This window comes from Micropterus salmoides, unplaced genomic scaffold, assembly GCF_014851395.1.
Source record: "Micropterus salmoides isolate LMB-PRFRI ecotype aquatic unplaced genomic scaffold, ASM1485139v1 Ms_hic_scaffold_1, whole genome shotgun sequence".
Taxonomy (NCBI): Eukaryota; Metazoa; Chordata; class Actinopteri; order Centrarchiformes; family Centrarchidae; genus Micropterus; species Micropterus salmoides.
In genome coordinates this window covers 62,918,197-62,944,245 of record NW_024040040.1, presented here as the reverse complement: position 1 = coordinate 62,944,245, position 26,049 = coordinate 62,918,197, and the positions used below count along the sequence as shown (strand labels likewise).

General features: G+C 40.9%; 2 protein-coding genes across 2 annotated transcripts; both read right to left on the bottom strand.

The window, feature by feature from the left end:
- Positions 1–953: 953 nt before the first annotated feature.
- Positions 954–5,889, bottom strand: LOC119898593. Its single transcript, XM_038712739.1, has 3 exons — positions 5,784–5,889; positions 5,419–5,534; positions 954–2,115 (listed from the first exon to the last, which is right to left on the bottom strand). The coding sequence occupies exons 2-3, from the start codon at positions 5,532–5,534 to the stop codon at positions 1,539–1,541; spliced, it is 693 nt and encodes a 230-aa protein (XP_038568667.1). The 5' UTR covers positions 5,784–5,889; the 3' UTR covers positions 954–1,538.
- A 6,188-nt stretch (positions 5,890–12,077) lies between these two features.
- LOC119898477 lies at positions 12,078–17,069 on the bottom strand. The gene is made up of 3 exons (XM_038712653.1): positions 16,927–17,069; positions 13,251–13,366; positions 12,078–12,899 (listed from the first exon to the last, which is right to left on the bottom strand). Exons 2-3 carry the CDS (start codon positions 13,364–13,366, stop codon positions 12,242–12,244), a joined length of 774 nt encoding a protein of 257 aa, XP_038568581.1. The 5' UTR covers positions 16,927–17,069; the 3' UTR covers positions 12,078–12,241.
- Between the last annotated feature and the right edge of the window lie 8,980 nt (positions 17,070–26,049).

Below are 26,049 nucleotides of genomic sequence, written 5' to 3'. Positions count from 1 at the left end.
TTCATTTGCTTAACTCAAAAATTCCAGACTGCCAGAACTCAGCTGCCTGCTTTAAACCAAAACAGACATATAGTCGCATCACATTTTATTGATCACTTTTAAAGGTCTTCATGACTTCTCGCCTCGTTATATTTCTGAACTTTTAGTTCCATACGCAGCAGCACGTACCTTGAGATCCTCAGGCAGAGGTCTTTTGTCTTTGTCTCGACTGAAAACTAAAGGGGACAGACGCAAATGTAATCATACTCTGTTACCCAGTGTGCCGTCTCTGTATTTACTCTGTATTTTTTCTGAATCTACAGCCATGCTAGCAGTTCTTTAAGACACACTGGTGATTTGTTTAGCATGTTATCATGCTAATAGCTGTGCTAAACATCAGTACTAACACAGGGAATATCATCAGCCTTGCAGGGATTTGGTCAAAATCATAAGTAGGCCTGCTCGACAATAACTTGCACCTGAGGAAAAAGTAAGGGGATCACCAAAGGTATTAAAATTCAGCCTTAGGGGGACACAAATGTCTTTAAAAAATTCTGTCCATCAAATACAACTACAAATGTCAGCCTCATGGAGGTGCTGTGGGACTTTCTGTAAAAGGTAGAAAGAAATATGTCACTGGATAAGTGAAAACATAGACCAGCTGTTGACACTACAAGGTCAGAGGATTATCAAAATCATTAGGATGAATTTTCTGGGGACCATAAACTTCATGGCAAGAGTTGTTAGTTGCAATCGTAAAAATAATTGAGATATTTCAGTGTGGATCAAAACTTTACAGCACACCAAAATGAGTGATATGTTATCAAACATCTCTCCTTTACAGACACAGTTGAACCTCACCAGATGAAGGAAGAGTGGAGTAATAATAATCTTCACTGTTTGCCTACATGTTTAAAACTGTGTTACACATAATATTACTGCAGGGGTTCCCAAATGATTCACAAACAGACGGATGGATGCTGAGCCAAGCTTTAATCAGAAAATCAGAGGACTTGGTGATCCTTAACAGAAGTATATAGAGTACAGTGACATGAACTGTAAATACTGAGGTTGATTTATAAAACAGGTAAACGGGGAAACAAAACCCACAAAATAGGAATGTTGCACTATCCAAATTTGGATATGTATTGATGGATTTAGTGGTGCCACTTTCTGGGTCACTGGGCAAGTAGATGGAAGTTATTGAATCATAACAAATTATTTAGATACAATCTTGTAGTATGAAATAAAAAAAATGCATTTTAAGTATAAATCATTTCTTTATCTCAGTCTCAGTGGGTTCATGAGACTTGCATGCACTCTAGTGCAGGTTCTAACAAACCTACAGGGACGCACACTGATGTGATGGGAGGATTGCATTAGGAGCAGAGACTCGGTTTAGACAAAGAATGGCTTAGGAGCAGTAATAGTTAAAATCATGTTGGAGGGCAATCCAGCAGTGGCTTGACCCACAATAGCCAGTGTTTAGTTTCTACCACAGTGACACTGTGAGCCCGCTGCCCTCAACCTGAAGAGGAGGACAGTTTGGAACCAGGCTGTTAACTATCGCTAACACAGTAAGGTGCAACCTGACCACCAACGGAGCAGCTGGTGCACTGCATCCAACGATCTTGTCTGGCACAACGGAATATGTTGTCCAGACCAACTGAACTCCCGATGCGCTGAAGAGCTGCACTCCGTTGTCGGTCAGTGTTGGGCTGACCAGTTCTGGGTATGAAAATTGTAGAAAACACAACAGCATAATTATCCCATTGACGGATGTGATTTAATCTTTGGAGAATGCTCTCACGATGTCTGTTGCTTGAACACTTTTCAACACAAGGGGAGGCATAAACATAGAAAAGCAACCAATCGTGATCGTTAGCATTGCTGTTGAATAAGTGGTCCAAGTGGTCCACAACACGTGACTCTGCGTGTTCAGCTCCTCCAGTCGGCCGCTGCAGGACTTTGGCTGCGACCACCCTGTTGCCGATGTACACCTCACCACTGTTGATCGTATTCTTCACATTGTTACCAGGATCACTTCCGAAGACTTGCTGAAGAATCTGGTTAAGGTTCTGGTTCTGGTTGTCTGGGATTCTTATAGCTAAACTGAACATGCCTCTAGTTCCGTACCTAAGAAACAGACAAACCAAAATGTCAGGTCTTGCCATAACTTACTTTAGGCTAAACAGATGTGTGGATCACACTTGAAAAGATAATTTTGTCATCTTATTGACTACTTGCACAACACTTCACACTGGGCGGCCTCGCTGAGTTACGAGGTGGTCTTTGTCGGTTGTTTGGTAAAAATGCATCAACTCTCATTATTCAACAGTTCATGCCCACTTCCCCTCAAACCACACACTTCCTAGGCGATTAAGTGCTATATATACACTCATATGTGCATTTCTGCCTTTCCCATGGTGTCTGACATCACAGATGCTTGTAGCAAGCAGTAGGCTATAAGGTATATGGTGAAATATTAAAAAAATGATTCCACTGATTCAACAGAATGAATTTAGTATTATTTTCTTTGGTGTTCGTGTCACATAGCCCACATATGCAGTGATGATTGCTGGGTAATATGTAAATGAATGCGGAATAGTTAGTTTCAATAAGTTTCAATTTGATCATGTGACAAGACCACACGACTCCAGAAACTGGATGAAACGCAAAATCTGACTGCTGGTCTGCTTTCAGGCCACTTTTCTTTCTTATTCAACATAATGTCTTGCCTCTCTGTGGAAGAGAAATGTGGTTGTCATGATTCAGGAGGTTATTGTACTGAAATTGCAGAAAATGTCTGCATCATTTCAGCACAGTGGACACCTCCTGCTCTCAGCTGAGTATAATATATAGGTATAATATAATCTACACTGTAAAAAAAAGTCTGTGAAATTAACAGTAAAATGCTGTAAAATGATGACATAAAAATACTGTTAATACAAAAACAGTAAAGCAATGTTTTATTTGCAGTAATATTTTGCTAAACACTGAACCAAACACAACTGTTAATTTTAAAGTAAGATAAGTATCATATTTATTTGTACAATTTACAGATGACTAGTTTAAACGCAGATAAACTGTAATACAATACGCAATACAATGCAGTAAAAATTACAACGTAAGAGTGTAAAAATCATGTTTTTTGTTTTAGGTAGATTATTTGATATACAGAAAGAAACCGTATTCCTTTTTACAAATTCACACATTATAATTTACAGTTAATATGACAGGCTTCGCTATTGTTTTATCCTTCAAGGCTGCGCCTCATTGCCCTTAGAAACAAAAAGCTTGGGGCAGTTGAGGGGCAAAAATCGGAGCCCAATGAAACCCCTGTGCGTGCATTGCTCATCTCCTTTTGAAACTCAGCACTGACACTAGTTCCAGCTAGGCTATCGCTAAGTTTTCAGTCATGTGACATGCGCTGTGACCTGGAGGGCAAAACAACAGATCAACATAGTGGCTCTCACACTGTGACTCCCCCATAGAGTCACCGCAAAAGCAGTCAAATTTTATTTGGATCACAAACTGCAAGTGTTGGGCATATCCGATCCATATAACGTTACAGCATCCGCTGCCACATTTCTACAGTTAAAAACCGCCAGGTCCCTGCCGCCGCTTGACTGCAGTAATGTTTAGCCTATTTTTACCTATTTTAACACAGGTCAGACTTGTCTCCTCCTCCTCAATTAGTAAATCCGAAAGTGCAACTACCATCCAGCATTTTGGCAACGCAAAAAGTATCAAACTCAAAGTAACAGTGTATCACTTGCATATCGGTTGGCAAGCATCGGAAATTAACATCTTTTTGCCCTCCAAGGGAGCGTTTTCATTGGAGTGTGACGTTAAGTGAAAACTATGAATTGGTTCACACCTAGGCGAAGGCTATGGGGATAAGATGTACTCCCAGCTGGAATCAGTATATTGTTTTGTTTCCAGCTATCCAGCTTTGGCTCACATCCCATGAAAGATATACACAAGCATCGCAATCCACCCTGGTTGAGCACCCAAGTCCCCCAGCCCCTTGACTGACATCAGAGCTAAGAGAAGAGCTGTCTTTAGTGACAGAATTTCTAAATCCGCCTGGTCCAGAGGTTCAATAGCCGTACCCATAAGACCCACTGAGGAACACAACCCCGTACAGGTGGCCGTAGCCTGCGGGTCCCTTGCAGGAAGCGTTTGACCAGTGGGTGACTACAGGCCGTGAACCAGTCTGGTCCGTCATGAAGTGCTGTGATCACTGCTGCAAAAACCCCTGTTATGGATGCAATACAACCCTTGTCATATAAGCTCTGCAGGAAGTTTAGGATGCCCTGAATAGGGCAAGAGTGTGGATTCAGTTCCCTGGTTTCGCACTAGTCTGAAAACACTCGCCACTGTGTTGTATATGCTCTGGAGGAAGACATGTGTTTTGGATTGTGGGTACTACTGCATCTGAGAGGCCAAAGTCGCACAATCTCACCCTTTCAACCTCCAGACCATGAGGTGGACTTGATCGGATGGTGCCTCCTGCCTGATGCAGGGCCGTGGGGAGGTGTGGTAGTGGCCGTGGTCCTGTCACCGCTAGACGCTGTGACTGCCAATCAAGCTCCCCCAAGGGGAGTGTGAGCATGTGGCACAAGAGAGGGAATCCGCCTGATGCCTGCGGCCCAAGTGGAGGTGTCATGGCAGTCAACAGCCAGCATTGGGTATGAGTAAGTCAAGCAAGACTTGCTAGCAGACATCTTGGTGATAAGCTAACGACACCGGATGGTGAACTGAAAATTGCTAATAATAATTTCAGTTACTCAGGGCTGAATGTTTTCACTCATGAACAGGAGATGAGCGATGCACGCACAGGGGTTGGACAGTGAGTAAAGCTTTTTGTTTCTCAGGGTAAGGGTAAACCAATACAGTCATTGTGTTTTTCCTAATAACAGACAGTTAACTTCATAAGAAAAAAATAGTGCTGAGATTTGTCTTTCAAGAGTTTTACTGTGCATTATCACTGAATGTACTGGAGGCCACACCCACCCTAACTCCCCTGTAAAATTTATCTTTGTTGTTAATTTACAACAGTGTTTTTTTTTTTCTGGCAACCACAGCTGCCAGTTTTTTCCATAAAAAAACAACGGGATTATTTTTACAGTGTAGGGTTCCCTTCTAGACACGAACACACAAGGGCCCATAAAAACAGCCTGCACTAGGGCCCATTGTTACTACCTTACGCCACTGGTTTCCTTTGTATAATATGGAACAGTCAACTGAATATCTGGAGGGTTTGGACTGTTGGACTGAACAAGCAAGTGAAAGGGTCACGGAGGGCCCTGAGAAATTGTGAATGCCATTTTTTAATATTCTTCAATTAATCGAGAAAATTATCTGCAAATTAATCATTAATAAAAATAATGTTTCTTTCAAAAGGCGGAATGAATGAAGAAGAAGTCGACTCACTCTCTCAAGATGCCATTTACAATTGCAGCAAGCCTGTTTTGGTCCATAACAGCCAGACTGTTTTCAGCAGACAGGAAGACGGCCAGCATCACCGCCATCCAGCACAGGCCAGCCATCTGCACACAGATCAGGTTTATTGATTGATTGAGCATTTTATAAAAACAATACCCTCATGCAGAGACTTCAAAGCAGGTAAAATATGTCTAAAGTTTGGTGGTTGCACCAAATGCAACACATTATAGCATTTATCTTTCACGTGAAATACAGTAATTGCGTTCTGTAGTCACACAGAGATATTAATTCAGCAGATACCTACAAACTCATGTCAGTGTAATAAATGCAAATTCAAAGATGCTAAAAAGTACCCTCTTTGTTGGGGAGATATGTCTGATGGATGCTGTCCACTTCTTCTGTTTTCTTCTCGGTGTTAGGAGTGAAGGTGCTGCTGAAAGAGGGGACAGTTTTATAGAGGAGAGGTGGCCAACCCCTCAGTCACACAATGCCCTTATTTGGACATATTTTGCAAAAATTAGGAAGAAGAGGAGGAGAAAGACCATTCTGCAATTTGATTTGTGAAGTTAAGACAGTGCAGTGACTTTTCATTTGTCTGTATCTCTCTTACAACTAACTGAAAGAGAAGTGAGAAAAACATGTTTTCCTTTTTTTGCAAAGAAACAACATGAAACTCAAATTATCCACTTGGACCCTTGTGTTGTCTCTGTACCACTCCATTTTAAAGTGGCCAAAAAGTCAGTTCATGCATATTTAATTTACTGTAGTTGCAACTAAATCCAAAAGCGTTGTCATGGTGACACAGGCAGCACCTCGCTCTTCATCCTCAGACTTTCTGGGTACACATCAGTTGCCTTATTTGATTGTTCCTCAGTCCTCATGTGACCCAGAAACTGTTAGTGTTCACCATAATTAAAATAACTTTGGTCATTCTGTCTCTCTTCATCAAGATTTTTCTTTTCACAATCTCTCATTTTCCTTTTGACTTGCATCTTGGCTCTTCTGGATTTTTTTTAACCTTTATTTAACCAGGCAAAATAGTTAAGAACAAAGATTCTATGGACTGGCAAGAGGAGGACATGTGTGAGCTTTAGCTAAATAATACCAAAGATGACTCTTTTTGGTATTTAAAATTTCTTGCGTCACATGTTATGTCTAGGGGAATCAACACAAGCCAAGTGCCTAAATCAGCTACTTGCCAATGAACAAGAAAGGGTGCAGGCCCACCAGGACCCTGATCAGCTCGAGTCACCTTTCACAGTTGATTCACTCATTTCCCACAGAGAATCCGGCCTGGTGTTCCCTTGCATCCGCTGTTCAACTGTGCACTGAGCTTGATGTTTGACTTTATGTAGGGTTCATGGGGAGAGAAACTAATCCAAAATATGAAGAGATGAGGGCAGAAAGTCATTGACCATCAGGGTCTAAACAAACAAATTCCTTTCTTGTATTCGTCCTCTTCTCATTCTTAAATGTTCTCTCTTTGGTTTTGGTTATTGGACAAGATCTGCCTTACTGGCAACCAAATCAATAAGACAATGATCTGTGTACAAGTGGACATTTTGACCTGATGGAAGCTTATTAAAAATTTTGTGTTTCATCCTCAGGGGACAATAAATATCTACGGTCCATTTCATGAAATCCTGGCTTGTAGTTGAGATATTTTGTATCACCTATATTTCGCACAGACTGACTGAGCAGCATCACCTTCCTTATTTTCCTGCTTTTACCTGAGCAAAAATCAAGAAATAAAAGCATAGGTATTACTCTGCAGCTTTTTTAATTTTTTAGAAATATTAAGAAATGCGTCTTCATCCTGATATGCAGATTGAAGGCGGAGATTTTGGCAGAAACACAGAAGTGCAGAGTCAGTTGCACGTCAGTGGATAAGAAGAGGAAGAAAAGTTTAGTGAAGTAAAGTGAAGTGAAGTTTGCCTCTTCTTCCTTTTAATTATTTATTTGTTCAGGGCTGTTTCATTAAGTGCCCAGCTGGAGTGGTGTAAATGGGTTCTACGGAGTGACAAATCCTGCATCTCTGTCTGTAGTCTTATTGATGAGTCTGTGTTTGCTGAAATCCAGGAGAGCATTACCTGCCTGACTGCATTGTGCCAGTGTGCGTTAGTTCCACTGAAGGGAAATGTCTGCTTACCAAGACATTTTGGAAACTTCTGTGCTTCCAACAGTTTGGGGAAGGCCCTTTTCTGTTCCAGCATGACTGGACCCCAGTGCATTAAGCGAGGTCCATAAAGGCATGGTTGAGTGCGTGAGAGAGAGTGTGGTGCTGAAGAACTTGAGTGGTCTACACAGAACCCTGAACGCAACCCTACTGAACACCTTTTGGACTAGAACAGAGATTGCGATACAGGCCCTCTCGTCCAACATCAGTGTGTGACCTCACAAATGCTCTTGATAAACAGTCAAAAATTCCCCTAGAAAAACTGTAATCATCTTCCTGCTTCAATGATTCCACCTTAATCTTAATAGAACTAATAATGGGGTCCTAAGGTGTAAAATGAATGGGAGTGTCCCTCCCAAATGGACTTTATAATTCCATAACTTTACAAAATGTAATGCAAATTAGTTTACATGGACACAAGCAATTACAAAAACTGGCCTGAGTAAAACTTCATTAGCAGCACTTAAATTGTTTTGAACAGTTTTTCCTTAATGGCCTCCTCCTGAGCTTTTTCTGCCTTTAACTTTAACATTTCATTGAATTTCAAGGTTTTTCCTTCATGTCTTCTGTCTCTTGAAGGATTGGAGTTTACAATCCTCATCACACTCTTTTCGGAGTGTCTCTCAAAGGTAATCCACGTCTCGGCAGAGGACGTTCTTCTCAGGCATTCAGCTGCTGCTGTATACACAAATCCATTTTGTTTTGGAGCTTGAAGTTGAACTCCTGAATTATATTTTAAAGGGCCTCTTTTTCTTTTTTCCAGATGTTCAAGTTTAGCTTCAAGCACAGCCTGATGCCTCTGTTTGGACCTTCTCTTCCAAGTAACATGTTTCTTGTTGGAGAACATTGTCTTCCTCAGAGGTTTGGTGCTTCTCTTGGGCACAGACATAATTTTGTGTTTTGTAGGAATGAATCTGGCTCCTGAATTTTACTCTCTTGCTCCATCCGAGAAGCTTTCTCTGCACTCTTAGCCTCGTTCTTTTCAGACACAACTTTAAGGGTCAAGTTATTCTCTTTGCAGCTCATTTTCACACATAATTTTGCCAATATTGCCCTCAAAGATCTTCATATTTTTAATAAATCCCTTCTTAAGAATGCTAAATTGTCATCATCCAGTGAAGGTTAAAGCCAAGGGCAACTGGACTTGGTTGGACTTGGATACTCTATGACCTGGATGACTGAGAATCTTCATAGACATAAATTGTCATCAGTTTTTCGTTCTCAAATAATGTCAAAATCTAAACAAATCAAATCCAGTTGGCTTGTTGAATCACATGTTATCTAACATAGGGTGCAGCTGTTTGCTCATAATATGAAAACTTTACTTAGCCCAATTGAAATTAAATGACATGTTTTTTTGCTGCAGCATAAATGTCTGCTCTGTAAATCTCACGTCCTGTGTTCTCCTTTTGTGAAAAATAGCAGCCTGCTACACAACCAGAGCCATTTCAGTACCATTTGTCCCATTTGAGAATAATGTATATTATATTATTGGAATATTAATTATCAATATCAGTAAAGTGTTATCTTAACCTGCAATAATACATCATGATTTATTTGTTGATGAACTTTGTATTATATTTATTTGTATGAATAATAAAAGGATGGGGAAAAAATGGATGACTAACTCTGGTGCTTTACATAAATAATGATTAAACAGCTTAATTTGGCCAAAACATGGATTTATGCCTGACTCATTTTTCATCCAAACTTTAAAATAAAGGTGGAGCTGCCGCTCACTCCAGTGTTCCCCTAAACATCAGACCCATCAAGATGTTTTTCTGGACCACTGTACTGTTCCCCTGCCTTGTGGCTACTGAGAAGTTCTTTCAACATGCATGTTATGTATGTGTTAATATTAGGTTAGTATTAGTTAGTATCTGTCAAAGCACAGTTGTTCAAATGAACGTCTGTGTAGGTCAACTTCTTTCTTCCCTCTGTTCTCTCAAACAATTCTGTGTCCACACATTTATCTGATGTCATCAGGGACAGTAAACAATTAAAAGGCAACTGAAGTGAATTAACACAAAGTATTCTGTGTGGAGAAGAAACAGAAAAATACAAAAGTATATTTCATTTAGGAGTAAGTCAAACTTTTTAAAGTCTGTTCCTGAGAATAAACTCCCCTCTTGGCTCAGTCAGCTCCCAATGTAAGGTCTTCCAACATTACATTACTTTGTCACGCTTATTCTTAATGTCAAAATACAGTGGACTTTATATTTGAATCTCTCATACTTGTGTCACTAAAAACATTATCACATTATCACTGTTTATTTTCCTGTTTACCATTTACTTTGCTTCAAACATCAACTGTTTTTTTTTGTCATCTGCTTCTGCTCTCCCCTCTTCACCCTGAGATTACTTGTCTTAGATAGATCTTGGCTTAATTTCAGAGAAACAAAAAGGTAGTATGATCGTGTTGTTTTTGCAAGTATTGTCATCCTTATCAGTAACTTTGGGGTGGGTCATTCATAACTGAAATGTCATGGTGGCGTACTTATGTTGTGCAAGATATGGGGGAAAAAAACATTTTTATGTAATGTACTTAGTATCAGATAACAAGATCAGGACTCTACAAACATGCTACTGTAGCAGCTCTGTGTACACGGCACAGCAGTGATGAGGGCTAAATGCTACAATCGGCATGCTAACATGATCATAATAACAATGCTAACATGCTGATGTTTAGCAGGTAAAGTGTTTACTGTGTAAACCATCTTTGTTTTGCGTGTTAAGACGCAGTCTTGTGGGTATTTGGTCAAAACCACAAGAAGACCAACTGGACAAAGAGATATTGGACTAGAGGAAAAAAGTATGGTGATCACCAAACTTAATAAAATTCTGCCTTAGGTGGACACAAATGTCTTTCCAAAATCTAGTCCGTCTAATACAACTACTAATGTCAAACTCATGGTGGTGCTGTAAGAAAAAGTGAGGAGATGATTAAAGTAAAAAGGATTCACCGCGAATGCTGTGAAAACTTTCACCAGCTGTTTACACTACAAGATCAGAGGATCACCAGAGTCATTAGGATTCTGGGGATCAAAAACTTCATGGCAGTAGTTTGTTGCAAAATCTCAAAATAATTGTTGAGATATTTTAGTCTGGACCAAAATTTTACAGTATACAAAAATGAGTGATGTTATCTCCTTCATGAAATAACAAAATATGTTTTACAGTTTTTTTTACTAAATAATCCAAACTGTAAAACATAATAGTACTGTTATGCAAGGGTTCCCAAATGATTCACAAACAGACTGGATGGATGCTGAGCCAGGCTTTAATCAGAGAGATCAGAAAGTCAGAGGACTTGGTGATGCTTAACAGAAGAAGAGTCCAGTCACATGAGCTGTAAATGCTGAGGACGGACAGACGAGTCAAAAAATAGGAAGATATCTCATTAACCTTGTCATACTGTACATAGATAGATGGATTCAACGGTGCCACTTTCCGATGTGACCAGGCACTGAGATGAAGTTGTTAAATGAAAACAAATTATTTTGATACAGTCTTTTAGTATGAAATGAAAAAGTGCATTTTAAGCATAAATAATTTCTTTGTCTCAGTCACAGTGGGTTCATGGGACTGCTGTGCATTCGAGTTCAGGTTCTAATAAAGCTACAGGGACGCACACTGATGTGGTGGGAGGATTGTATTAGAAGCAGAGAATAAAAGATTATTAAAGAATAAGAGTCTACAGCCATGCACAGAGGAGCTTTGAACTAAATGCTCACATCAGCATGCTAACATGCTTACAATGATTATGGTAGCATGTTGATTGTGATTGTGAATTTGCAGGCCCAAACAGAGTCAGAGTTGCATCATCTTTTATGACTAAACGTTGAACTGTTGCCGGTGTTCTGATGATCTATGCTGCCTTGCCGAAAAATGCTACCAGAGCGCAAATCGATAGACTCGATTCTACTCGGCCCTGCTCCGTTTTCCATTGCAGATAGTACCCAGAGATAGTACGTAGCTTGTCGTCATAGCGACACCACACACAACTGCCGCGACATAATGTTCAATGCGACACACACACCACCGATCCACAAACAGCTGTCTCTTGATTTAAGTTAAAATGTTTCAACATTCCTCAGAATGGAAAGACAGATAAGCGGTATGAAAACCTTCCAGCTGTGTTTTCCTCTGCCGTTGTTGCTGCAGCGGTCTGTGCCGGCGGGAGCAGAGGGCTCTGTGAGCGGGCGGCTGGCCGGAGGTGAGGTGATATGAAAAAAAGTACCTGGAAGCAAGTACAGGTCCAACATTTCTACAATGGAAAACCAAACAAGGCGAGTCGAGCCAAAGGGCCTCCGCTCAGACTAGCTTGGTTTGAGGGCGTGCCTGACCCTGCTAGCCGCTTGGCAAGCTTTATGACGCGTTTTCACTGTGACGTCACAAGTAAAGGAAGTGAAGGGCTGCACTACAAACGAGCTGTTTTCAAGCGGTTCAGAGCAGAGCTTTCTGGGGGAGATGGGAACTCCCTTTGGGCTTTTTCACTTTGCAAACCTGTTACATGCACAAAAAAGATATAACTCAATAAAGGAGAGGGGAAAAGACAAAAAGCAGAATACCACCTCTTTAAAGAAATCTGGCTCATCACACGTTAACTTTGTAATCTTTTCTGAAGAACTTATTCTACACCCTGCAGATCAATACAACCTGAATCACAGCGGTCCCGAGAACTTTTCTGCCTCTGTGACTGAACCTGCTGCCCTCAACCTGAAGTGGAGGGCTGGTTGTGACTGGAAACAGGCGGCTGGACATAACAATATTGTGCAATGTTGTTTCTGTCAACACAGCTGGTGCAGCGCACATTGTTACGTCCCCCTCACAACGGAATATGGTGTGCCGATTGACAGCATTCCCCAGCTGGGTAAGGGCTGTAGACCGGTCTGTGTCAGAGAAGTCTGGCGAATTTGTGGGTATGAATAATTTAGTAAAAACAAAAGCATGACCACCCACACGCCTATTGAGCTTGCCCCAGTTCCTGTTAAGTGGACACTGAGGACATGGGGAGGCATAAACATAGAAAAGCAAAAAATTATCTTCAGCATTATGATGGTCGAGCAAGCCTTGCATATTGGCCAAAACACGTAACTCTGCATGATCAGCTCCTTTCAGAAATTTGGCTGCAACCACCCTGTTGCCGATGTACACCTGGTTTTTGTTCATCATATTCCTCACTTTGTTACCAAGATCAGTTTTAAAGACTTGCTGAAGGTTCTGGTCCTGGTTCTGGTTCTGGTTCTGTGGGATCATTACAGCCAAACTGAACATGCCATCAGTTCCGTACCTAAGAAATAGACAAACTAAATGTCAGGTATAACAAATCATGTGATAGCTCATTTCATGCTAAACATATACTGTATTTGTTAATAATTAGAAGTGTGGATCACATTTATTGAAAATATTATTTCATTATCTTTTTGAGACAAGCAGCAAAAAGCTAGCACAGGGGTAAGATTTAAAGGTATTTAGAAACCAGTAATTTAGAGCCGGAATAATTAGTCAATTAATCAATTTGTCCATCGACAGAAAGAGCATCCGGCCCTTTTAACAAATCTATATCAAGGTTGTAAAGACAGAGATTGTTGTGTTTCTCTCAAAATACAGAATTCAGTGAAGGAGGCAGAAGTTAACTTACTTTCCTAAGATGCGATCTACAAATCTAGCAAGGATCTCCGGGGTCACAGCATCCACACTGTTTCCAACAGACAGAACGAAGGCCAGCATCACCGCCATCCAGCACAGACCAGCCATCTGCACACAGATCAGGTTTATTGATTGAGCATTTTATAAAAACAACAGCATCATACAGAGGATTCAAAACAGCTATAATATGTCCGAAGCATGTTGTCTGCAGGTTTTCACACATTATTTCATATATTTTGCACTTCAAATACTACAAATAAAATTAATTAGTAATTGGTTTCTACATTCACACTTAGAGTAACACTAAAACAGAAACAAGCTTTCACCTCTCTGGACATCAGCACATTTAACACAACCAGAGATATTAATAACGCAGCTACCTACAAACTTCAATGTAATAAATACCACGATTCACATTAATTCACTGAAATAGCCCAAAAATCTCAGCTGAATTTCCAGAAATACTGATTTTCTTTAGAAACTGAATGGTTTTTTTTTCCTGGTTTAGTCTGTTTTCATAGGTTTGGTTTTTGGGTTCTGTGTTTCTGTAAGCTTTATTTGATCCTGTCATGTTTAGGGTTTTGTAGCTTAGTTTAGTGTTTTGTTCATTCGCAAGTTTGAGTTTACTTAGTATCAGTCCTGTCTCTTATCTTAGTTCTTAGTCCAGTGCCTTAGCTCATGTCCTAGTGTTACTCCTGTTTGTTTACTTCTGTGTTTGTCATTATTTTGGTTTTGTCTACCTTGTGTTCAGTTTCATCCTAGTCTCTGTCTGTTTCTCTGTTAGGTTGCCTGGGATCACTGTGCCCTATCTGTTCTCGCCTTGTGTCTGTGTCTTAGTCCTTAGTCCTATGTCTCCATGTTAATGTAGTCCTGTTTGGTCCGGGTATCTGTTCCCTTCCCTGGTTTTGTTCTGTTATGCAGTTGTTCCCTGTTTTCTGTTTTACTTTGGTAACTCTGCCCTTGTGTTCCCATATGCTTTACCTTTTATTTTGTAGTGTTTAGTTCTCATGTGTCCTTGTCTAGCTTTGTTTCCTGTTTTGTGATTACCTGATGTTGTAAAAAAAATGTTGTAGTCAATTAGGTACCAGATATTTTTAATACCCCCTGTCTAGATGGTCAGTCAGTTTGCAAATTCAGCCACTAACATGTAGTGCGAGTTTGACATTTCAGAAGATTCACTGGAGTTCTGTACATTTTAGTATTTAGTATAGAATGTTTCTTGTCAGTATTTATAGATTTTAGTATGGTTAAGCTCAGGACAATTTTGGGTCCCAAGATTTAACAATTAAGGTTAAAGAACCCCTGCCTTGAAATTTCTGATTCTATCAGTCATTGATATTGTTTCAGTTCATTCTAATTAAAAACAAAAATTAATTAGGTTTCTTTCCTGACTAATACAAAGTGTTGTATTGACCATTAATTTGACCATTGAAAATACTGGAAAGGTACTTTAATTAGTACTGACAGTTTTTATTTTGAATTCTCACATTTAAATGTACTGCTTGCTGCATGCTATGATGCTTTGGCGTCATCTGGTGGTGCACAATGAACTGCATGAAATGAGTCTGAATTAATACCCAGTTACATTCACTGTTGATCACTTTTTGTCAGCAATCATCAAACAGCTCATAGTCACAGTGATCTGAATCTGACTAAACACATTATACTTTTTCACTAAATTTCAGAGGGAAATATTATACATGTCACTCCACTACAGTTATTTAACATTCACAGTTACTAGTAACTTCAAAACATAAGATCATCTTAGAAATCGATATGGTGCATTGTTACAGATTAAAGGCCCTGCACACCACACAGGTGTCTAACTCATGTGGATGATTATTTCAGAATAACTTTTACTAAACTTATATTTTAATTAGTTTTCTGGTGTTTATAGACCAAACGTCTGTCATATTAATTGTTAGTTAAAGTAATCGTTAGTTGCAGCCCTGATATTCAGTCTGAATCTCATTAGTACCTGCTTTATTGGATATATTTGTAGAATCTTGGAAGAAGCTTTCCTTTCTTTATTACTCAAACAATATTAACATTACTCTATATGCAACTAAACTTCCATGAATCTCAAACCAAAGATTCTTGTAACTCATTACAAGATTACAAAGTAGGTTTAATGGTCAAATTACAACAGGGCTTTGTTTTGTTTGAAGCACCCTGGCCATTTGTGTATGTATCATCAATATAGTACAATACCATTTAGCTTAAAATTACATATACATTTTATTCGAAGTATTCATTCCATACATTATGTGAGTCTGGACGGACCGGATGTAAACTGCAACTTGACTGGTTGGCGGAAGCAAACAACTGTGTGGCATCAATTCTAGTTTTGTATTAACAATAGATCACATTAGAAGTACACTACAACACAGTGTATTACCACATGACTCTGCAATGTGTTGCAGCGTCTTTCAGCTGCTAGTTTAGTACTTTACTGTTCTAGTTTAGTCATCACATCGTTTTCCGCCCCAGCAGGGTGTAGCCTTCAGTGTTTAGCCCGTTTTGTTTGGCACATTTGTTGTATATAAAGTCTGTGATAACGCCCAGACTTGCTGGAGGTGTTACATTTTTCTGTGGTTATTTGTGTGTCTGTAGTGTTCTATCTGAAAAATAACCCTGTTATTATTTCTCAACATAAAAGCAAAGAGAAAATTAATGGCTGACCAGAAATGTGTCAGATAAATCTGAGATAAGATACTGCTTCTGTCATTTACAGAGTGCACTTAAAGAAAGTCACACAAATAAAATGAGCCACTTGTTGAACATCATCAGCTTTTGAAAAAAAGTGGTGTATGTGTGCCAGAGCCATGGAAATAGATTTTAGCCTCAGAGGTGCAGTTTATTTGGATATATTTTAGATTGTGCAGTTTAAATGTGGGGCTTTAACAAAATGTTCAGAGTGGCACCATCCCGTTATATAAAAATTCAAAAATATTCAAAATCTTTCACAGAAAAAACAACGTTTTGTGTCTCTTTGTGGATGTTTGAGTGACTTTCCAAAAGAGACGTCTCTAGGATTAATGAACTAATTAGCAGTGTTGGGCAAGTTACTCAGAAATGGTAATATATTACTTATTACTCCTTAAAAAAGTAGCCTAATAATATTACTTTACTTATTACTGGATGATAAAAGGAAGTAGTTACGTTACAACCCCCGTAGTGTGAACGCCACAAAGACTTCAAGACTCCCGTCACAAGACGGCAAGTTGTGTAGTGTGAACGGCACAGCCATCAGCCGACGCTGAAAGTCGTGTATTCTGCACAAGCATTTAGTTTTTGGCTAACAGCTGACTTGAACAACCGCTGAGCTGCCATAGAGTCGCGCATTCACGTCAAGGACAGTGTGTTCAGTAAGGCAGTAACTTGCTACTTGGATTAGTAACTGTAATAATATCACTGTGTAATAATAAACCTTTTTGAACTGTACTGTACTGTGTGTGTGTGTGTGTGTTTGTGTAGTAACGGTGCTAATGTAAAGATCTCTAGATGAAGAGTCAGCCATTGCCACTCCCGGCTTCTGGAGGCCTTAATGTGGCTGCATTAACTTTTTTGGGAAACAAATTGCGCAAGTTGAGTTATAATTTTCACTTAAACATTGCTAGCTTCCTCTTTAGAATCAAGCTAAAAACAGCCAAGTGAAAATCTTTTACCTTATTTGTTGGAGAGAGATGTCTGATGGATGCTGTCCACTTCTTTAGTTTTCTTCTGTGTTACAAGTGAAGGTCCTGCTGCAGTGAGTTCAGTCAGAAGGAAGGGCTTCTTTATAGAGGAGAGGTTGACCACAGTCAAACCCTCAGAGTGGCACCATGCCCTTATTTGAACATATTTATTTGAACAAAAATCAGGAAGAAGGAAGAAGTTTGATATTAAAAGTTAAAACACAGTAGGTCTTTTCTTGTGAAATGCATTTCAGATTTTACATCTGGACCAAAGGAAACCCAATGAGCACTTACTTATATTCACATTTTAATGCATTTAACATATGTGGTTTAGCTTTTAAATAGCCTGGGTATAACACCACTTTGGGCCAAGCAGTAAACACACATCACTAAATAAATGAATGCATAAAATGCATGCATATGCTTATGTTGTTATATACCAACAAAGGCACACTGACAGACAGAGGAAGCACAGAGGAACATAAATCACTCATCAAAAGATAATGTCACTCCTGAACAAATCAGTCATGTGCAGCATTCAGGTGTGGTAAATTCATGTTTTTACTCACTCTTTTAGCTTTGGTTTGGTCTCCACCAGCTCCAGAGAAATATGTCCTGCTCTTTCACTGCTAAATGCTCCATGCAGGGGACAGACAGATCAGAATGAGAATGCAGAGCCAAGCTTTAATCAGAAAGAACAGTTAATAGAGGATTTGGTAATGCTTTATAGAAGTACTCCGTACAATGACGTAAGTAAATACTGAGGTTTATATAAATTGAACATCCACATTAATTATATAAATAACTTACTATAACATAGGGTAGAATAAGTTCCCCTTCGAGGGAACTCGAACTGCGTCGGTTACGACACTATGGGAACGCCTCTAGGCGAAGCAGGTCTGAACGTGAATGAAATCACTCCAATCCTATTGGCTTGTTGCTAGAACGGTAAGGTGTGACGGAATAACCGGAGGAGTATAAAGCACACCTGTACACACTCATCATTAGCTTTTTTCTATTCAGCAGGCGCTCTGTATGTTGTTTGAAGAAAGCTCCAGTCCTACAAGCAGTATGTCTTGAGAAGAAGTCTACCAGCATGTCCGGCAACCAGAAGTACAGAAGGTGTGTTTTTTTTCTTGCCCTCGGTACATCACGGATGGAGATTCTCATGAGATGTGTGTCTCATGTTTGGGGATGGAGCACGCCCGGGCAGCTCTCGAGGGGGCTGCCTGCGGCCATTGTGAAGCCCTTTCCGTGCGGATACTGAGGTACAGCATTGCTCTCTTTTCCGAGGATGGCCGGATGTGTTTTCCCCGTGGCGTGGGCCCGGCGGCTGCTGAGGCGGCCCGGTGGCTTCACTCATGTGGTTCACAGCGTGATCTGTCGGAGGATTTCGGGACGGCTGAGGCTTTTTCCCGACCTTCATCCGCTGGCTCCGACGCTTCCTTTCCTCGTTCGGGAGCCCGTTCTCGGCTTCTCCCGCTCGCGGTTTGGATCCGGAGACGCTGCAGCAACGTGCTCAGCGTAGTGGACGATGACTTCCGGGTGTCGGGGCGGCGTCATCTGGCGGCGCCCGACTATGACGTGCTGCTGGAGGTGGTGACTAGAGCCGTGGCTAAGCTCAACATCAACTGGCCAAAGGAGGAGCAGACACCACAGGCTAGTGGTAAGCTTGATGAAAGGTTTCTTAAGCACCACGCGCCACCTCCAGGCCGGTCTCTGCCATTCTTTCCCGATTTTCATGATGAACTGAGTAATCATGGGGCAGACCCTTCTCCACATGGCTTTCCACACCCCGATCACTGAACTACAGTAATATGATGGGGGTTGGGGACTGTGGTTATGGGAGGATGCCTCGGGTGGAGGATGCGCTTGCGAGCTATCTCCCTGGAGAAGCCGGCGTACCATCCAAACCATGTCGCACCACATTTACACTCGTGGGGAAGGCGTACATGGCAGCGGGCCAGGCAGGTGCGAGCTTGCACACCATGGCGGTGCTTCAAGCCTACCAAGCCGACCTGCTACAGGAGATGGTTCAGAGGGGGGTCCCTCTGAGGAAGATCTGGTGGAGCTTTGCAGAACCACGGAGAGTTAGACGCAGGGCGAAGCGTTCCGCCAGTACCTCCCTCGCCGGTCTGGACCCAAGGCAGCTGAGGCTGCCAGGCGTAGGTCCCTTCCCTCTACGAGCTCCTACGGAGAGGAGAGGAAGCAGAGTGTCGCTTCTTGGGGGCCCCCCCGAGGAGCTGGGGCAGCGAGACGGCGCTCTCGCCCTCAGCCGTCTGAGAGACGCGATCTGAGGACCGTCATCCAGTCCCGACGGAGCTCAGGGAAGACCGGGGTAGGGGAGTCTTTCTCCCTTCCCGCACCCCCCCGGAGGCCGACCAAGGTCTCCTCCGCCGTGGCAACAGGTGATGTTATCCCGCCGTTTACATGTTCAGGACGCACCTGCCACCATCGAGTCCACGCCGTACTGCCTGCCCCGAGGGTCTGCAGTCAGGCGGTGTCCCGACTCACTCACCGTGGATCTTCGGCGGCTCCCCCTGCCGTTCTGGGGCTTCAGGGGTCCACCAGAAGATCACACGAGACACCGACCACCAGCCCCGAGGGGCTGGTTCCGTTGGCAGACTTTGCAGAGGCTTGGCGGAGCCTGACGAACATTTCTCCGTGGGTCCTGCGCACTGCCATAGATGGGTATCGACTACAGTTCAAAACCCGCCCTCCAAATTCAACAGAAGAGAGGGGGTGGTTTGGACTGTGGTCCGCCCGGAGCAAGGTCCGGTGTTGGGACAGGAAGTTCGTACTCTGCTGAGGAAAGGGGCCGTGGAACATGTCTCCCCCCCAGACAGAGACGCCGGTTCTACAGCCTGTACTTCATAGTCCCCAAGAAGGACGGAGGGCTGCGTGCCCTATTTTGGATCTGCGGGTTCTAACCGGTCTCTGAGGAGATTCAGGTTCAAGATGCTCATCATCCCCGCCATCGTGACGCGGGGATGATGGCCCCGCTGAGGCTCCAGGGCATCCGGATTTCAACTTCATCGACGACTGGCTCATCCTAGCCCAGTCTCGAGAGTTGGCGGTTCGACATCGAGATGTCGTTCTGGCTCATCTGCGGCGTTTAGGGCTGAGCATCAGCTGCTGGCTAACACGCCGACACGCCGACAGCCAATGGTACTTCTACACTATAAACAAAGGTGCTCTGTTTACTTCGTTCTGTTTGGGGGAGAACAGTTTCACGGGCGTGGAGAGGTCAGATCTTTTCTATGTAATTTGACTAAAGTCTTTGTACTTGAACTAGGATTATTAAAGTACCTCTTACCCCTGCCATGGCCACACTCATCCTTTCCCCATTAATGTTTCCTTCTCAGATTATTTCCCACCCTTTTTAAATCTGGCATCTTATTTCCTCGACCTGCAGCTCTTGGTGTGCAGCTCTGTGAGCGTCTCCCTAGCAGTCAGCCTTGGTAGTGGCTGCAGTATTACAGCAGGTCAGTCGCAAACACTCAACAATCTTTTTATGTTTACATAATTGTTTAATCAGCTAATATATATCCTATAGTTGTTTTAATATCTGTAGTCACAGATCACCTCCAGTAGTATCAGCAACAACACAACAGCAGCACAACAGAACTTTACTTAAGTACAATTTTGATTAAAATGATGAGCTACTACTCCACTACATTTCAGAAGGACATATTGTAGCCAACTTTTTACTCCACCACAATTATTTCACAACTTTTTCCAACTTACTAGTTAGTTTGATTTTACAAGATTAAGTTATAAAAAAATATAATGCATTACGGCTTTACATCATGTGGCTGATTATTTTACAGTACAAAATATCTTTCAGGATGGGAGAGGCTCCATAATTTACCACTCTGAAAGGGATCATTAGGTTGAATGGGCAGCCCACTTTTACTTTGGATACTTTAAGTAGCTTACATTTTGCTGGTAATAATATTTTTTCGACACAAGTAGATCTGTTGAAATTTTAATTCTTTATTTGAGTATTTTTGGGGCCAGTAGTCTACTTTGAGCTAAGCTACATTTGCCATTTCTACCTTTGTTACAAAAAGTCTGTTATCTCTCTGCATTTTGCTGCATTAACCCAAATGAGCTGTCATCCAAGCTGTGCGTAGCTACGCAGGAGAGCTTTCCTCAGTGCGATTGTGCCAGATATTAATGAATTGGACAGATGCAAGCATTTAAAAATCAGGCAAATACCTTTTGGATTTAAGGTTTGGTTCTGCTTATATAACTCAAATCCAGTAACTGCACATTCTGCCACCAGTGGCTGCATGTGTTGGAATCAGTCTACATCATCCTTTCACAAACCAGCAGAAATAATTTCACAAAACAAAAGTAGGCTTCACACTGTATACGCATCTACGTCATCTGCAGTTATTTATTCAGGAAAAAATAATTCATCTGTTCAAGGAAAAAAGTAAATGTGGCTGGATAAAACAGGTCTGTTGGGCTTTACCCGTGATGCTTCATTCAACAATGGACTGCTTGCGTGCTATTGCCACAATATTTTTTAGGTTAAGATTAGGTTCATAGATGCTTTAGAAATAATTTTGGGCTGAGCTATTGGAGATTTGCAGCGCAAATAATATGAAAGAAAGTGGTTTGGTTGGCTATAGCCTTTCCATGTCAAGATAACAAGAGATAAAGACAACAATAGGCAAGGCAGCTCCCTGCTGTGATATTTAAAGTGATCTTATTGATAACTTTATATAGATTAGAGTAAACGTATTGCATCAAACAGAAAAAGCTAGAGATCAACATGCCGGTGCCCCTGTAACATAGACCTTGGACCCCCCTATGCCCCCCTGCTGAACGAAAAGTCTATAGTAGCCACATCCGCTGAAGCAACCTCCATGTGGCCCAGCACATAATCTAATAGATATGACACAAAGCAAACTACATGTATAGTGAATGGAAGTCGCCATTTGAGTTTCACATGCGCTGTATCGATCACCGCCAATCAAGGCTCAACATAAACCTGCAGCCTCTCCCCTCCTCTATGTCTGCAGAGCCAGCCAGCTGATCAGCGGACATTGACGACAACTGCGCTGGTTAGTATGTACATGGTGCAATAAAGACTTAGCCAGTAAAAAGCCAATTCTTTACCAACACACCTGTTTAATAAGCATAAACATGCAAAACACGAATCTGCTCAGTCTCTCATCCACCGCAGCTGTGTTTAGCACAAGCACAGGTTAGTTCAGATAAGAGCTTATTGTTACAAACAAGCTGAAGTGAAAGCTCTCTGTCTTTAGTAACTGCTAAGCTTAGTTTGCCACAGACCCTCCTCTCTCTTCCTGCAGCTCAGGGACTGAGCTGTTCATTCTTTCTAAACTTTACTCAGTACGTTGATGTCAGGAACTGGATTTATTTTACTGACATGTTAGATTTGTTTCCAGTGAGCTATTAGTGAATTTGCTGTTGTAAATCCTGTTGCTTCTCTAGAAACAACATTTAGTTAATATAAATTATTAGAATTTTTTTTTTTTTACAATATATGCAATTATTCAGTATAAATAGGACTGATAGAGCATCGATAAAGAACTGAACCAATAAGGATTACCAATACAACTGTGTCGCTAAAATCCTAATGATCCCAACTCTCGAGAAAATGCCCAAATGAATCTGTAATTGAATAGCCCTGGTCTACAGTAATCATAGTAATATATCTTCCTTTGCGACGAAATTAAACTGACATAACTGAATGCAGCATGGTAGACAATATTTTGTCCTTGTAATCCATGTTTCCACTGCATGGATAGCCTTTGGATATTGCTGGAAAGTTAAAAGTTAACCCTCCTTAAAGGGTAATTATATCATAACAATTTAATAATGCATTGCATTTAAACAGAACTTTTCATACACAAAAATAGATAACAGTAGCCTTCATGCAGTCTGCCTAAATATGTATCCCTCCTTTATAATGCACAGATGATGGCCCAAGTATTTAATTTTGTGTATACTTCAGGACTAATAACAGGGTGAATGTGGAGAAGTTTGTTTTTTCCTAACAAAAGTTATAGTGGGATACAAAATACAAACTGGGATCCAGAGAATGTCTAGTACACTAGAGCTTCTACTGTTCATTAAGCCTTACAAAGACGTGTTGCATCAAAGAATGTTCTGTAACTTGAGCTAAGTTAACAGGTAGGGATTTTTTTATAATGTCATTTAATAAAACTATATCTAAGTTACTGAAAAGATCCTGTTACTGAAACAAATAACTCTAAGTTACTAAAACATTACATACTAAACAAGACATTTTGAAAGCTTGAACATTGCCTTTGTCTCTTTTGTCCTGGATTGAATGGGCCCCTCTGACAAAACAACAACAAACAGGTTGCCACCAGTGTTTAATTCTGAGGACTGAGTGTGCAGCATGGCTCTGAGCCACAAAAGATCTTAAATAAAGGATCCAACCAATCTTTCTAGCCAGAAAGACAGATAGGTTGGATACAACATAGAACCAGACTTGTATGTGCATTTACAGACGGGTTTGTGTAAATTTAATCCAGATGTTTTCAAGTTAAATAGTTAATACACACTGACAATGACGGCCTTCATGTCGTTCTGCGTTTGTACGTCTAGACAATAAAATGCATCTGGATGACAAGCTGGAGTGGACAGAAAATATGGACACTCTCCACAGGAAAGGACAGAGCCCTCTGTACTTCCTGAGAAGGCTGGGGTCCTTCAACATCTGCAAAAAACTGCTGCAGATGTTTTATCAGTCTGTGGTGGCCAGCGTCCTCTTTTATGCTGTAATTTGCTGGGGAGGAAGCAGCAAGAAAAGAGACGCCGGTCGACTGGACAGACTGGTGAGGAGAGCTGGCTCAGTGGTGGGCTCAGAGCTGGACTCTCTGGTGACAGTGGCAGAAAGAAGGACCCTGGAAAAACTTTCTTTCGGGCCTATTTACACTTTAAACTTGAGTGCATATTTTGTATATGTGGTGGATGACACCTGAACAAAAATGTGCACGATTTTGTTTAGTAGACCTACAGTATATATGAACCCGCAGCCAAACTGCGCATCTCCTGTGCTGCCCCGTCTCCTGTTCTGACATTAAGTTATTAAGTCATAGGCTGCAGGTGGACACTAGAGACGTTGTGTCTGCCTAAATACATACAGTCACGGACATTTGGTCGCAGTAAAACAGGAACAAGAAATTAAACGTGAATGCCCCCTGAAGTCGGAACAACAACTCGGAAAGTCGGAGAAAATGTTGGCACACGAGTTGTTGACGTCAAACACAGAAACATAGCAGATATCAAGGTTGATGGTTAGAAGCGTTTATTTAATGCTGCGATATCATGTAGCCTATTGCATATACATTTTTTGCTAAAGTGTTATTGAAGAATATGGTTTTAGGCCCACAGGCCTATATTAATTATGAAAGTTATTTAGCAGTAGGCCTATTTTCCATACAAGCAATATTTTAGTATTTTGAGGAAATGTCATCAGTCTAATTGTTCTTTTTTATTATTGTTAAGTAGCCTACAGAGCCCACATTACAAACAAACATAGAAACAGAGATAAATACATATTCAGTTACTCCATTTCTTCTTGTGAGCGAGGAATATTAATTAGTTAATAAAAAAGAAAACTGTGAGAAGTGGATATATTTGTAGAAACCTGAAAAGCTTCCCTTTGTTGACAATTATTGTGAGCCAGGTTCATGTGTGAACAAGTAGACTGATGAAGACTTAACATGGTTTATTGAGCCCTGCTGAGGAGATACAGAGCCAGCACACAACATGTGAACCGTCAAATGCCAACACCAAATCTGAAGGAGAACATCTTTTGGTCCCTTTTATTTTCTGTCTTCCTGTTGTCTCCCTAACAAGGACAATTAGCCTACAAGAGAGAAAAACCTAGAGCTGGAAGGTCAGTGAACACTTGTAGGGTCAGCTAATGACTCTAAGCTAGTTACATCAATTAAACCCCCTGAATATTCTATAACAACTTTACTTTATTACGTGAACAGTGTTTAATCTTACTCTGTGTGCTTCTTAACTTCACCATGATGCCCAAACCAAATATTCTTGTTCATTAATGGTATTTACAAGCCAATAAAATTAGATTGAATCTTTATTTCAGTTAAGTTTCCACCTTCCACTGTTCAGGTCACCCATCGTCCTGTACATGCAGCTTAAAAAGCTTAATGGAGATGTTTAATGCTAGAAGCAAACGGGAGAGGAAAATGGGGGAAAACAGCTAAAAGACATAAATATCTTAATTGATTTTCTCTTTCAGATATTCCTGTATATGTCATCATTTTACTTTTCAGTTGGACATTTTAATTTAAGCTTTTGTGTAAAAGATTTTACATTTAGCAATTACATTAAGCTTTATTTTTCATTTCAGGATTTAAAATTACACTTTTTATTTCAGTATAAATGGCCTGTTTCTGTTTCCTCTTCTTCCTTATATTTAATTATGGCCTAATTATCCTGAGTACTAATTTATTAATCATTTATTTTTAAATTTTTTCATTTTCCCGTAATATACATCAATGGGGAGGTGATGGGGCAGTGGATAAGACCATGCCTATGTCGGAGACCTGGGTTCAATTCCCACTGCAACATCACTAATATGTCCCTGAGTAAGACACCCTTGCTGCTTTTGTCAAACCTCTGACATAATAGAAATTCTTAGTCGCTTTGGATAAAAGCGTCAACTAACACCAACTCTTCCATTATTTTCCCTCCTGCTGAAGCATTTTTGGGAAGTTTTTCCCGATCCGAAAGTCTAAGCACAGAGGCTCCAGATTGTAATAACTGATTGTAATTGGAATAAAAAGAATTCTGACAGAAAGACACTGATGAGTGAATTTCTATGTGCCCATAATGGGGACAGCAGCCAAGCTAAACCCAATGTAACCACATTGTTGAACTGATCTGACTGCTCTAAGAGCCCCAAGATGTCAGCAGAACTAAAATAATTCCAAATTATTAATAATTTTATCAAATGGTGTTTCATCACTGAGAGCAGCCAAACTACCAGAAACAGGAGGAATCCCAGCAAAAGCAAAGCAGAAACAACAGAGACAAGACTGAAGTGAAAACACTAATTATAAACAAGCTTAGGTA

Bases quoted from the DNA above. Each gene is read 5' to 3' on its own strand.
- LOC119898593 (XM_038712739.1), bottom strand. From the start codon at position 5,534: ATGGCTGGCCTGTGCTGGATGGCGGTGATGCTGGCCGTCTTCCTGTCT. The intron at 2,116-5,418 runs GTGAGTCGACTT...TCTGTTTCTTAG, and splicing joins GTAAATGGCATCTTGAGAGA to GTACGGAACTAGAGGCATGT.
- LOC119898477 (XM_038712653.1), bottom strand. From the start codon at position 13,366: ATGGCTGGTCTGTGCTGGATGGCGGTGATGCTGGCCTTCGTTCTGTCT. The intron at 12,900-13,250 runs GTAAGTTAACTT...TCTATTTCTTAG, and splicing joins GTAGATCGCATCTTAGGAAA to GTACGGAACTGATGGCATGT.